The sequence below is a fragment of the Mugil cephalus genome, chromosome 13 (genome assembly GCF_022458985.1).
Source record: "Mugil cephalus isolate CIBA_MC_2020 chromosome 13, CIBA_Mcephalus_1.1, whole genome shotgun sequence".
NCBI classification, from domain to species: Eukaryota; Metazoa; Chordata; class Actinopteri; order Mugiliformes; family Mugilidae; genus Mugil; species Mugil cephalus.
In genome coordinates, this window is record NC_061782.1 from 20,815,050 (window position 1) to 20,829,945 (window position 14,896).

The 14,896-nt window shown below is 41.5% G+C and overlaps 1 protein-coding gene across 9 annotated transcripts in view; it reads right to left on the reverse strand.

Annotated features, from left to right (window-relative positions):
* The window catches only part of kcnq5a (potassium voltage-gated channel, KQT-like subfamily, member 5a), a 103,861-nt gene extending 89,111 nt beyond the window's left edge, over positions 1-14,750 (reverse strand). For 4 of the 9 annotated variants that reach the window (XM_047603631.1, XM_047603632.1, XM_047603629.1 and 1 more), the window contains exon 1: positions 13,456-14,749. In XM_047603631.1, the coding sequence (XP_047459587.1) occupies positions 13,456-13,796 (341 nt within the window). In that variant the 5' untranslated portion in view covers positions 13,797-14,749. Of the gene's footprint in view, positions 1-13,455 lie in introns of all 9 variants that reach the window. The other 5 variants (XM_047603628.1, XM_047603630.1, XM_047603626.1 and 2 more) reach the window with 2 other exon arrangements.
* Positions 14,751-14,896: the final 146 nt, after the last annotated feature.

Genomic DNA, 14,896 nt, shown 5'->3' on the forward strand with positions numbered 1-14,896 from the left:
TAAGTGCCGACAGATTGCGCAAGTCTGATTTCTGTCTTCAGAGGGAAGCTCTGGCTGTTTCCATCTCCATCAGAGGATTTGTAATGAGTTCACGCCGCAAGCACAGCCAACACACACGCCTACCAGCATTACCAGTGTCCTCAAGGAAACTCAGAGGGATGAAACATAACTGAGCGTAAAGAATATAGAGTTTATTGTCTCTTGTCTTCTGATTTTCTCCTCCCTATATCTTCTTCTCTGTTGTCTCTGGCAGGTGGGATATTGATGCTGAGGCCAGAGCGCTCTAAATTGGTCTAATTTGCATAAAAGCTTTAGAATGCGTTTACGCTCCTGATGCCCGAGGCGCTGTTAAGGACTGTGGTACTTACTGGATACTTGACACTGAATGTCATACATATTAAAATGGGCTTGTTCTCGCTGGAAAATGTCATTCTATTTCTGTCAAAATGTCATCATATCTACTGTTACATGATGTGACTAAATCATCAGTGTTGGCATATTGATGAAATCTTGTTGTGACAAGAGGTGTAGAATAAGGAAAAACTCTGGCAGCATAGTGAAAGGGGCCAATGTTAGCATTTTGGCATCGTATCTGTTCAGAAGGGTATTCACATGGCCGAGAACAAGAGTGGATTTCCACGGTTTTAAATGTACCGGCCCAACTAATCGGAACACTAGTCCAATCAGAATAGCTAATCAGTTCAGTAAGTAAATATTAACCCCTAATAACCATGTAAACACTTTATGTGATCGTGTCCTCTGGTTGGAAGTCTTTCATGTTCTTCAGGTTTCTACAAGTTTCCAGGATACACAAAAAAGCATGGAGGTGATACAGCGATGCAGAACTGGTCTATGGGAAATAGAACTTTTTGTTGGAGATTTTGAGTGAATGATTATTGAATGGCTCAAAAGTCAAAAAGGCTCACAGCAACAAGTTGTTCAAACAGTGGCTGAGAAGACAAACAGAGCCAGAATCGACAGTCTTGGTGATCTTCTTCTATTGAACGAATTAAATGCTGTCCATCAAGCTGGGTAAAAAAAAAAAAAAAAATCTTTCTTCTGTTATGTTTGCAGTAGACTCAACTCTCAAACTGGTGTTCTCAAAAAGTTGACATTTCATGAGAGTGCCTGCATGTTTTTTGGTTTATGTACTTTCATTAGCTTGAATTGGTTTCCCAATTAATTCAGTTTTGTGTTTTATTAATCATCCTTTCGGTCAAGTACAATGCAGAGAAAATGCAAGCACCATCAATTTGTTTGGTTTGGCCAACAGTAAACAACCCCAAAAAATATCCAATACAGGAAAACAAGAGTGCAAAGAAGAAAGAATGTATAAAAAGGAGTGAATCTCAGCCAATTAACCTCTGTTGGGCATCTCCTCGTTCAGTTTCTTTCCACCTACATACCTCCATCTCCAGCTACTCACAGCACTACCACAATTCCAATTACTCGACTGGCATGACAAATGTTCACCCCAGATCCTTTCACAAAGGCAAACACAGTCTCAAATGAAGCAACTACTTGCACCGTACACTACTCTATCTCGCCCTGTCCAGAAAACTTGGTGGCGTGGGTGAGCTGCTGCCTGAGTCAGTGTGTCACCGGGGAAAATGTTCATGACTACCCAGATAAATTATTCACAGCGTGCGCCGGGTTGAGCCTATTTGTCTGTTTTCTGCTATATATTCGAGTTCGTGAAGAGTAGACTGCGCTGACGGATGCATGTACAGCACTTCCTTGCACATTCATATCCTCAAGCCCAGAGGTTAAGCTACACCACCATCTACACACAGAGCATATATACACACATAACACCTAATCATTTTTGTTGTATCTGAAGATTTCAGGGGCACAGAGAGCAGAGTGGCAGGAACCAGGCTAGTTTCGTCCAACAGTTCAAATATCCTCCTACCAGCGCCTCTGTAGCTTGCAAATGAAGAGGCGTTGTTGCTTTTGGGGAATTAAACAGAAGGTATCAAAAAAGTTACCATGAGAATAGCCTGAGTTCAATGCCTGTATGGCCGAGTTATTTTTTTAACCTTTCAGTGGCTGTGTTAACAATAATTGCCTAGTCAGAGTAACAATTCCTAATAACAACCCCTTATGTAACCACCTCTATCACAACAGAGCAGCACGACCCATTTAATTGGATAGAGCGGGGCTGCGTAAACCATTGACAGTCCATTCAATGGGAAAATATTGGCGCCCAAAAAACCATGTAAACACTCGATATGTACATTCATTCTGTGCATGTTTGACCACACTTGGACATCAGTTCACGTGTTTTGTTTGCAAAACAATGTGTTGTTGAAACAAGGGTTTGAAAAGATGAGGGATGCCAGGATTGACGTGTGTGAAAGATAAAGGTCTTGATCATCTTCTTCTCTTGAATTAATTATATGATATCAATAAAATATTGGGTGGGAAAAATCATCCTGTTATATATTAAGCAAACTCGACATTCCACAGAGGGCCACCTTGTATAAAAGGGTCAATTCTGATTAATGTTTTAAGGCACATGCACACAGATCACTTTATTTAGTGTCCATGTAAACAGTTAGGTTGTAATCTTTAGGTTGCAATAAGGCTGGAGAAATATGTAAATCTAGCTAGTGTTGGTCTTCCTACTATTTAGACAATCTGTACAATCTGTGTAACGTGAAAAAACTACCGAAGAATTTTAAGTGATGACATACAACCGAGTAAAATAAGTGCAAGTTGTGTGTGTGTTGACGTGTGGGGGTGTGTATCTGCTCATGTGTGAGAGAGCGTTTGAGGCAAGCTCTCGTGAAGGGACTTGACAGGGCAACGTCCGAAGTGGGGCAGGGAGGCTGGTGTGATTGCGCGCCCAGCCACGGTGGGCCCTGTGTGGGCAGGAGAACCGACGAGCTCAGCCTGTCTCCATCCATCAGAGCTGCAGTCTGCTCAGCAAAGTGGCACCTCCACTGATGTATGAGAGGGCTGCCGGGTGACTAACAAGCAGACACACACTGTTGTGGAGACACACACATACAGTGAGAGAGAGCAACAGATACCCTGTGTAATTCTGCATTGTCTTGCCATTGCATACTGGCAGGAAAGCCTGTGCAACAGCACTTACATTGTGTGTGTTCTTGTTTGGCTATCTTTCTGAGGACTAGTGTGAACACTACCATTGTTGGGACATGTTGCCTTTGTGCCCTTGACCAGTTGAGACTTTGTTGTGGGGTTAAAAATCACAATTAGTTTAGGGTTAGGCAGTGAATTGACAAGGTAATGGGTTATGGTAAGAGACTGCAATATGTCAGTGACAATTCCTTTCAAAGACAAGTTTCTTGGTTTCTTGGAAACACGCACATAGAAATGCAAGTACTGGCTCTTATAGAAACATAGTCTCTTTCTCACACTTGCTCTTTACCCCTCGACAAGTTCAACGCATGTGCACACATACCTACAGTCTACACACTTCCTGTGTGACCTGTCACAGTATATTTGTCGCTGCAGTCCCATCCAATCTCGCACATTCTCACCAGTGAGCTCTGACTGCTGTAGACGACTTGTTCACTGTAAGAGCCAGCACCAAAGTCACTCATCACATCTCTCCACTTGCAAGCTAATTAGCTCAAGCGTACTTAACGCTGGAAGACCGGGGAGAATATGTGATGAAACCGTAGCTTATGGGGCACCATTACATAACCGTTTCAACAGAAAGATGAGAGATGAGATGCCGAGGGTTAAAACTTCAGACAAATTCTGTTTAGTTTAAGTTCAAGGGGAGAAAGGGGATTTTTCCATTGACCCACTGCGCCTCAAGAGTGATGCTTCATGTATTAATCATCATTTATAATGATAAATTATACTGCCTTCTATCAAAATGTTCTCATTGCTCAGTTATGATACTATACTTTTCAAGTATTAGAAGTGAGAATTTAGTAATAACACTTCAGGGTGCTATCGAAAAATCACATGGCACAACATTAACTATTCAACTATTAGTTGTGCGGTTGGAAAATTGTTCTTTCAAAGTGTGGAAACTGGGTCTGCTAAGTGATTACTACAGGAACATCCTTGAAAGCAATAGAGAATAGACCTAAAGAAGTCCCTGCATGAAAATGAATGACCATATAATACAGATAAATGTATTATGTGATGGATTAGCACCACTGCACGCAACTGGATAGTCCTGCAACCAGCAAAAACCTTTTTGTTGGAAGTGAATTCAGCTCCATGGTTTTCAGAGGACATGTATGACTACAACACGGTTACTCTTCTGTCCATCACCACATAGAGACAGCCAAACAATTGGGTTGATCTGAGAGATCTTCACCGCAGCACAATCAGTTCCCAAAGTAGAGACCACAGGCCAACTTTCCACTGCAAAACAAACTGTAGGCAGGGAAGTTCATCTGGCTCCAAGGCTAGACCCTTAATACTACAGGAACATTTCATTTTGACTGAAAAGGATTAAAGTATTATGTACAATGCTTCTGATAAGAGTTGCCTTTATATAAAGAAAGTAACACAGGATTTTTAGTCTGTCTGAGCAGACAGACTCCAGAGTCCAGAGTCAAATACTAAGATGACGTTAGCCCAGACAAGATGATCTGAATAGACTCCAATACCCCTAGGTAAAAGTAATATATCCGATTTTAATGAACACTTTAAGTTTTGAAGGAATTGTTCAGTTCGACAGTATATAGGAGAATGTACTTTGTTGTACATAGGGAGATGTCTGTTATTCAGCATTCCCTCAAATATCAGAATTGACAGATGCAAAAGTGAAATTGCCTGTTATAAAATATCCATGTTGTTTAAATATTGTTCTGTGTAATCATTTCAAAAACACACACGCACACACACACAAATGTCCTAGATACAGATTTGGACATTTAGACTGCACAACATTTTGCATCAGCTCACTGTCAAGCCCTATTTGGCCAAGGTGTTGAGTTTTGCAAGACCTTTAAAATGCATTAACATTTCCAAACATTACAGAAAAGCAGGGAAGCACTGTTTTTCTGTAATGGAGACAAACAGAGCAGAAAATGGCCATTGTTTCAGCCTGGTATCATCTAATCATGACACATGCTTTCAGTGGTCTTTTTGTGGTTTTGTATTATCATGCCATGTAAACTCTCAGTGAAAGACCGCCAACCCCTGTGCTTAGCCCCAACTCTAACCTTATGTCACGTGTTATTTACAAAGCTCAAATCCATTGTTCCGCTGCAATATATTGGCAACAAACAAGAGGTAAATTAGACTCTCAATTGTAGAGATACAGACGACGGTTTCCAAAAGTGAGGGTTTCAGTGATCACTGCACCAAGATGCCTAGAGACTGAAAGCGGAATAACCAATAGAAAACATACAAACTTCCCCTGCAGATGCTTTAGGTTCTAACTCCAAAATAGGGGGATCAGGCATAACATCATGACCACCTCCCTGATATTGTGTAGGTCGCCTTTGTTCCTGCAGTTTGGGAACTGAATTTGGAGGCCAGCTGTTCTTCATATTTTTTGAGTTGTTTCTAAACCATTTTTGTGTGTCTGTGTCAGACTGCATCCTGCTGGGGATGGCTGCTGCCATCAAGGAGTGTCATTGGTATGGGGTGGGGGTGTCTGGTCTGGTCTAGGTGGGTGGTACATGACTAAGTAACATCCACATAAATACCAGGTCAAAAGATTTACCAGCAGAACAATGAAGAACAAGAAGATCAATGTTATTTACTTGTCATAATGTTATGCCTATTTGGTGCACGTAGCTCAACATTTTATTTTTTTTTTCCCAGGAAGAATAGAATGATTAATATGCATAATTCTGATGTTTCTGTGCTCAGTTTATTCATTCTCTTATTCATAAAGCACTTTAAAAGAACCCCAGGGTACCAAAGTGCTGTACAGAAGAATAAATAAAAGACAACAAATAAAAGACATAACAACTCACACAAGTCATAAATACAACATAAAAAAGTTGTTTGTAAAAATTTTTTTTTCCAAATGAATACTCAACCAGATGTTACCTTCCTTGCAGAACACACTGAACAACACACATCTGTCTCCGCGTCTTCCTGCATGGAAAACCTCGAATCTCTGTGTTCTCATCTTCTTTATCTATTGGTTCAATCTGTCTTATTTTCATCTTCTCTTGCTTCCCCTTAATTTTTCCTTCTGTTGTGCCATGCATGGCTGGTGCCAACTGATGACATGGAAACACCAATCCACACTGTGTCTGTGCTGTGTTACACTGTCAAGCAAGAAACATAAAACACACGCAGACGTGCACGCTATTATTAATAAGGTACCAACTCTGTACCCATTCATGCAAACACCGGAACACGACGTGACAGTATTTACACGAACGCACATCCCTTTTACTATTCATCCAACCTAGAGGGTCCTTAGCGTTTTCCAGCATTTTCCACTGGGTGCCAGCCAACAAGTCTCGCTACCTGGAAGTAACTCCGAGCCTAAACACAGACTCTTTTATGTGCTCAGGTGTCTCAAATGTCGTGGCCTTCTCAGGAAACAAAGTGCAGTCTCTTCAGTGTGCCTTTGATGTTGAGTGCATTTTCCTTTTTTTTTTTAATTATTACTGCACCTACAGTTTAGAGTGTGATGGAATAACTTTGGGATAAAACAGGCCTCAGGAGGTCACAGAGGTCTGGATCTCCTGGGGCCTGTTTTATCTAGAAGTTAACTGTATATAATGATTAGGGATGTATACCTAGTAAGCTGCCATTATGGTAATGATGACGCTGCTGTTGGCTCTAGGTTGAGGAGCGAAGCACGATCGTGGAGCCCCAGGAAGAGAGAGTTGTTTGGAGGAATTTGTTGGTAAAAAGAATCATTCGTGCAAGCGCCGCTAATCTTGTTAAAACGTCAGGAACGTTATCAATGGCCAAGCCAATCAAATCGATTATAGTTCTATAAGTTCAAACTTATTGGTATGTTAAAAGCATAGGCTATTACTTTGAAAACACTTGAAATTTGACAATAAAAGATATAGAAATTGTTGATTTTATTCACATCTGGGTACACTATTTTGAGTGACATTAGATTGGGACATTTGCTGGGAGCGAATTTTAGTAACTGGACCTCTTTGAATTTTAATTGAATACCCCTGGTCTAAGCGATCCAAAGTGTGGGCCCACTTTATCAAAGTTGACAAAGATTCATCTCGATGCAACATTTGTCTGAGACAAGTTTTGTCCAAGGGAGGTAACACCAGCAACATCATGAAGCACTTGCAGTGCACTCATAATATAAAACTGAAGGAGTGGGCTGTCTTTGACTGCTTAGACGCGGCAAAAGTTCGTCCACCGAACGTTAATGAGCGCAGCGCCGTGCCAGTGGTCTGAATCTTTTAACATCTTATAATGTCTTTATTGAATACTCTAACTTACATCGTAGTATCAATAAGAGTATCGATAAATATCGGTATTGATAAGGAGTATCAGTATTGGTATCAGTATCGATAAAATCATAACGATATACATCCCTAATAATGAGTCATGATAACTTTAATTTGGGGCCTCAAAGATATTATATAAAGCCAAGACATAATAGTTTTCTCTGAATGCGAATGTAGTGGCTGATCTTGTCATGACTAAATCTCAGCACTGTGTTTGTTTCATTATTTTAGCAGACTGAATCCATGCAGCTGAATCTAGTGAGAGATATAAGTAACTTCAGTATTTTACTACTGCTTGTGGATTAACATCATCGGTGACATTCCGGTTTAAAAAGCTTACATGATTGTCTTTCAAGTTTCTGTATGCACTGAAATGCATGTTGACCCATGTAAATCTTGTAACAGTGAAAAAGTGATGGCCCCCTTCCTGATTTCTTTTTTCTTTTTCTTATTTTTGCATATTTGTCACACTTAAATGGTTCGTATCATCAAACAAATTTAAATATTAGTCAGAAATAACCGAAGCAAACATAAAATGCAGTGCTTAAATGAAGGTTTTCATTAAGTGAAAACTAAATCCAAACCTACATGGCCATTTGTGAAAAAGTTATTGCTCCCTAAATCTGATAACTGGTTGGGCCACTCTTAGCAACAACAGCTGCAATCAAACATTTGCGATAACTTGCAATGAGTCTTTCACAGCTCTGTGAAGGAATTGTTTCCCACTCAATGTAGCATAATTGTTTTAATTCAATATTGGAGGGTTAATATTGGAGGGTTTTCCAGAATGAACCACATTTTTAAGGTCATGCCACAGCATCTCAATTGGATTCAGGTCAGGACTTTGACTAGTCCACTCCAAAGTCTTTATATTGTTTTTCTTCAGCCATTCAGAGGTGGACTTGCTGGTGTGTTTTGGATCATTGTCCTGCTACAGAACCCAAGTTCTCTTCAGCTTGAGGTCATGAACAGATGGCCGGACTTTCTCCTTCAGGACTTTTTGGTAGACAGCAGAATTCATGGTTCCGTTTATCACAGCAAGTCTTCCAGGTCCTGAAGCAGCAAAACAGCCCCAGACAATCACACTACCACCACCAGAATTTACTGCTGGTATGAAGTTTTTTTTTCTGAAATGTAGTGTTACTTTTACACCAAATGCAATGAGATACACACCTTCCAAAAAGTTCAACTTCAACTTTTGTCATGTCAGTCCACAGAGTATTTTAACAAAAGTCTTGGGGATCATCAAGATATTTTCTGTCAAAACACTTAATAAAAACTTGAACTTACTTGTGTTATTTTTTCCTTATATCTAAATTTGTCTGATGATATGAAACATTTAGGTGTGACAAACATGCAAAAAATAAGAAATCGGGAACAGATAACGCTCTGGCAAACATTTATTCAGCCAATCAATCAATTTAAAAAAAGATTAACAGTGGACTAACGGCGACGTAGTCATGCATTGTTGTTGTTTTTCTTTTTGTTTGTTTTTTTATTTGTTGTAGAATTATCTAGTTACAAGCAGAGATATTTTATCATTGTATCGGATGAAACACACCCATTAATGAAATCCAAATGGCGTGTTGCCGGGCTACTTTCATTACTGACACAAATTAAATAACTACATCTATCAAAGGTCAATACTGACGGGAAGAGATGAGGAGACAGAGAGGAGCAGGTACAGCCCACTATGCCACAAACAAAAACAGATCTGCTTGCATTTAAAAAAGTACAAGACCTATTATGGGAGAGATTTAGCCTAATGTTCTTAGGTAACAGTGGAACATATATCCCAATTTAACAACACAAACGCCTAGTATAACCCTGGTATCAGCTACATTTCCCTCCAAAACATCTTCTTTTTCCATGTCCCTAACTATTCCTAGCAGATCAGTTTTTGGACCACGGTATTTCTAAAACCATATGGTTATAGATGAGGGCAAAAGTGCATCAATAGATACAAACGTTGTAAAGTGAAGCACCACTCTATTTTTAACTTTATAAAATACCCCAAACATAGAATCCTTCCAAGATACTAAACAGCTTATTGGCCGATCTAATCACCAAAGGTCACTACAAGTGTTACGTGTTCATGTGTGACACCTTCACTAACTGGTGTATTGTGACTTGTTTAATGGGTATTTCTGAAATAATGTAGAGGAGATTTGAGTCTACTGATTTAATCACTAGTCCACAGCTCCATATGTGCATCATTGCGGAATTAAAAATATCCTTTTAAAGACCCAACAGAATCAGTTAACACGTAACAGATGCTGCACAAAAAGTTTAACGGATAAGATCAACTGAGATTGATCATTACAACAAGAAGCACATCCAGCTTGTGACAAACCACCACGCTTGGATGATGCGTTACATCAGTGGACCAGAACGGCCCTGGGACCGTGTCTGATGTCCTCAAGCGACGTGTTACCCAATCAATCTCACATAAACACACGAGCGCCAATGCGTTTCAGTAACTTATTCACAGACACAAAAACAAACAGGTGGACTCGTAAGCTTCTGCAGACAGAAGCGTTTGCGGTGAATACACTGTTGTATGACACAGAGACTTCACGCACCGACAAAGTTACACATTTCATATTTATACACATATAGAGAAACTGGATGGATCCCCCCCACACACACACACCAACACACAGATACAGAAACAAATCCTCTTGTCAGTATAGCACACAGTGCATATTGCTGCCTGGATTGCTCTCCTGGAACCCATTTCACTAAATGTGATTAGCCCAACACACGCCATCTCATTAAGAGATTGATTCTTAATGCCAACAGTGTTTCAGTATGGGAGCATTATTTGGCAAGAAGCAAGCCCAGATGCTTATCTGTGCAGATATCCATGGCACATTGGGGACTGGAGAGTGTTGCATACTTGCATAGAATTCAAATAACTATGCACACCATCAAACTGCTCTCTGACATGTTTGTACAGTGTGGATTTACTAAACACACACAGCATCTGTTTCAACACAACTGCTGTCTAATTAAACGATCAAAGCCAAGCTGACTTTTATAAATCATGCGCTTTGTGTTGTTTGTGTTTGTTCATCGCCCTCCACTAGTGAATGTGTTTGTGGGTAACATGTGTGTGTGAGGCCATGTGTCAATAGAGTGTGCATTGTTAAGTTGTTTATGTGTGCATCTGTGTATGAGAAAAACGATGTTTGTGTATTTGGTTTGCTGATGTCCGCGGTATGACTTTTTAATGTGTGCCTAAACAGCGTTTGTGCATGTGATCGTAAAAGCATCTACATTTGCGCACGCTGCATGTGTGCGTAATGTCTCCCGGGCTGAGGGAGTAACCACTGAAGAAATCAATTTACTCAAATGTCATCTGACACTCTGAAATAACTGTAAATGAATACAGCACATGAGGTTTGCATCAGTCCATTCGCTGGCGCGACAGCTGATATAACAGCCAGCGTGTAAGGTACGTTCACTGTGGAGAGGCAGCAGGAAAATGCTGCATTTACAGATAGCTTCCGTTTTTATACCCAGATGTAAAGTTACTGCAATCAGATGCGTATATTCATCTACAATCCAACTTCTGAATTTTGCATAAAAATTGTTGAAGTGATTCAGCTGAATCTGTTCTGATCTCTGGATCAGTGGTTTCAACTTACAGATGTTAGTTCGACGGCTTGTGGCTTCAGGCAAACTCTGCAAATGATAGGAGATCTACAAGCTCGTAATTAAGAATACGCTTTTCTGATGGGAGCTACCAAACAATAAAAACCAAAGAGGTGCTCAAGTCAAACCCCCACCAAATTGAATTCTCCTCTCAAAGCAAAGGAGCACAGACCCTCCTTGCTTTGAACCGAGGTCAAATCTTTTCTGCTTAAATGTACACTAATGAACATTAATGTAAACTACACTTAAACCATTACAACCGCCCACTTCAGACTGAAATAGTACCTTCGTCTGATAGTTTACACAGGAATACAGATAAAAGCGTCCCAGAAAAATTGGCAAATTGCTCGAAAGCATGCGAACTGTTCTGTGATCAGCAATGCAATTTTGCACTCCTATACAAGAGCCTCCATTATGTCCAAATCACCAAGTCGGGGTCAAACATGGCTGCAACAAAACAAACGATCCTTACACTTATAATCAAGATTCTATACATTAAGTGTGTGTGGGAAAAAAATAACTAAATATTCTCTCTGCATGCCTTTTTGGGCCTGTTTGGGTTACATTCAACTCTTCATTAGCGCCTTCTGTCTGTCATCTTCCCCACAGACCATTTTTCCATAGCTCTCTTTATCTCATTTAAGCAATTTTATTTGAGTCCTTTACATAATTTCGTACACAAAGCTGATCCTAACTACCAAGTGTGGGAGGCCGCGGTCACGAGCAGATGTAACGACTTAACCCGTGCGACCTCAGCTGTCCCGCCTGAGCAAATAAAACGTCAGCATCCGGCTCTGCAGCCCCTCCTCTGACAGCTCCACTTCCTTCTCACAGCACTCCTCTTCCAGCGGGACGCGGCTGGAGACGGGAGGGATGTGGTGTTTGGCTCCAACCATGCATCGGTGGACAGAGCGTGAAAGGTGGTGCATAAATTCATGTGTATATAATGTGAAGCCTCCTTTGCACATGCACAGCTGAACACATAGATAGAAGTGTGTTTTTTTTTCCCATTGACCACAGCTGTGTTAATGCAGAGCCTGCTCCTCCAATCAACACCAAATGCTTGTGTGATAAACTGACACATGTTCGTGCTAATAAAGGTTATTGATACAAGAAAAAGGTTTCCTCTGCGTTGTACTCGGCCACACCAAATATGACGCATGCAAAGAGAGAAAAGAGCACCGCTAGTAGAACTGAAAGCACCACATATTCTTGGATTAAGAGAGAAGGATGTTTCAGGTTACAAGTGTAAGCCTGTGAGCAAGCAGCCATCTATAATGATGCCTATGGTGGATGAACACACCTAACTTTGAATGAGTGTCAGGCCGACCGGCATCCTTGGACTATAAATGGCATCAAGCAATAAATCGACAAATTCTAACTAGATTTTGGCAAACCTAAATATACTAATATTTTGTGAAATGGTTCATCTAAACTACATGAAGAGAATGAAAGTTTTTCTTTTTTTTTTAATTTTGTGTATGAAAAAGCCAAAGGAAAAAAAACTGTGGTCAGTGGACGGCTGGTTTGAATTTAAGCTTTGAAACTGTCCCTCCAGTACTTTTTTTGTTTGTTTTTCCCCCAGAGCCACTCTCCGTCCAAGCCAGTGATGAAAGACTCGCGGTCACGCAAGGGAGCAGTAGCTGATACAACATTCACATAACATTTCTCAGCTGACAGCTCGCTTACCTTCTCTAAGAGCCCCAAATCTGTTGGAGCTTCCAGTCTTACGCAAAGATGAGGGGGAGAGAGGCAGTGAAATATTATGATGGTACATGCGGGCTTTACGATTGCGATATTACATTTGGGGGCAGAGTAAGTGTCCCTGCTTCGTGTTTTGTGTCCCCAGCGTTTGCTCAAGCAACAGGTGATTGCATTTAAAGGAAATCGTGTACAGTAATGAGGCGATACATCAGTCACAATGTAACCAGGTCGGCAGCAGACAAAGCCGCGGCATTTCAACAAGGACAGAATCAGTTTTAGACAAGAGAGGAGAAACCAGTTTGTAAATTGTGATTCTGTCTGTGCATGGCGCGTTGATGAGTGAAGTGTGGATGCAGGATGGTCAGATGATCAGCATATGTGAGACAAGAGGAATCCACATCATCACATCAGCCGGTAGTGTAACCTGTATGTGTGTGTGCACCATGACCCCAGCTGGTCAGACTCATCAGGTGATCAGCCAAGATCAACAAAAATATGTCAAATAACTGATTTGTTTTCACTTAATTCTTGCACAAAGTTAAATTAAAGAATTACTATTTATAATTACAATGAGGACGTTTACTGGTTGCAGTTATTTTATTTCTTTAAATGTGGGGAAACTGTATTTCAGTTGAAAGGAATGGCTGTATAGCTTCTAAGTGACTTGTTCTGTTTACATCCCTGCAACAGAAGTGACAGTACTCACACAAAAGCGTGGTAGACGAAAGCCCATTCCCTTGGTCTCTCCAACACGTTGTAGAGGTAATTCTGGAGCCGCCGGTACCGCGCGTTCCTGCGGCCGCTCTGCGCGCTGTAGGTCAGCGGCTTCCCCAGCAGGCTGAGGCGGGCGCCCTGCTTCCTCTCCGCTCCCACCGCACCTGCCGCTGTAGGAGACAGGAGACCGTCCCCGACCCGCACCGCGTTATTCATTGTCCTCCGTCCAGACTCCACATCTTTCAGTGGGTAGTCCTGCGCCCGGCGTCCCGTTGAGGTCTTCAGCCAGAGCCCGGTGCCGCCGCTCTCGTCGCCGGTGTGACTTCGCGGCATGGCATCACCAGCGCAAGCGTGGAGTGCGCTGGGAGACCGGCAGACATTCACATGTAGCCAAGTACTCTTGCGCCTGGGGGTGTTTGCCTAGTTTGACTTTAACTCTTCACTAAGTACAAGGCAGAGGGTGAAGAGTCAGAGATCTACTCTCATCTCGTCATCCTGTGGCCGTTTGAGCAGATTCACAGTCCAGTTTGGACACTTCGGCCATCTGAGCAAGGCTGGAGAAGAGTTGGGTTATGAAGGGAGAGGATCCATCGAGACATTTGGCAGGGGGAGGGCTCTCCCACCCTCCCACACACTCCTTTTTCTCCAACTCACTCTAACTCGCTGCCTTGCTTCTTTCTGTCAAAGTGTGTGTAGCCTGAGGGTGCTCCTCCAGCCCATGGTTCTCTTTTTACGCAGCGGGCAGAGAAGGGCACAGCAGCTCCGGATTAGTAGATTATCTCAAAACTGGAAACCTCATCTGTGTTTTTATCTATGATTTTTGAATTTGACTGACAAATGTTAACTGTAGCAACGTCAAAAGACACCAATGCACCGATGACGCAGGTTTTACGCAGGCGGGGAAATTACCCAATGCCCCAACAGACAGCGCGATCGTTTGGCTCTGTTTATTTGAGAAAATAAATCAAATGGCCAAATAGATCTGACCAACAATTTATCTGCTCCGAAACGCGTCTAGAACAGAATGAAAGTCTCTTCTTGTGCTTTAAGTCAGACTTTAGCAGGGGCACGAAGCATGACTACAAAAGTAAACACAGTAGCCTAATATAATTAGCTAACATTTTAGTATCCCCTCACATCTGCCAGATTTAAACCTAATCACTTAGATGGCTGACCGAGCAGCTCTCGTGTGCTATGATGTTAGTTCATTTTCAGAAAACCAGAGTTTGCGCTGAGCAGCAGAGGCTCTGTCCGTCTCACTGTCCAACTATTACTGCCCGGAACCGAACACGTTTTCTGGTTATGTTGGTAACAGCTGCGTCACTCACTTCCCCACTGACCAACCACGTGACTCATCTTTTTTTTAAAAAAGAAAAAAAAATGTATTAGCCTTTAATCGAAGGTTGTGTTAATTTTTTATTTTTGGTTTTGCG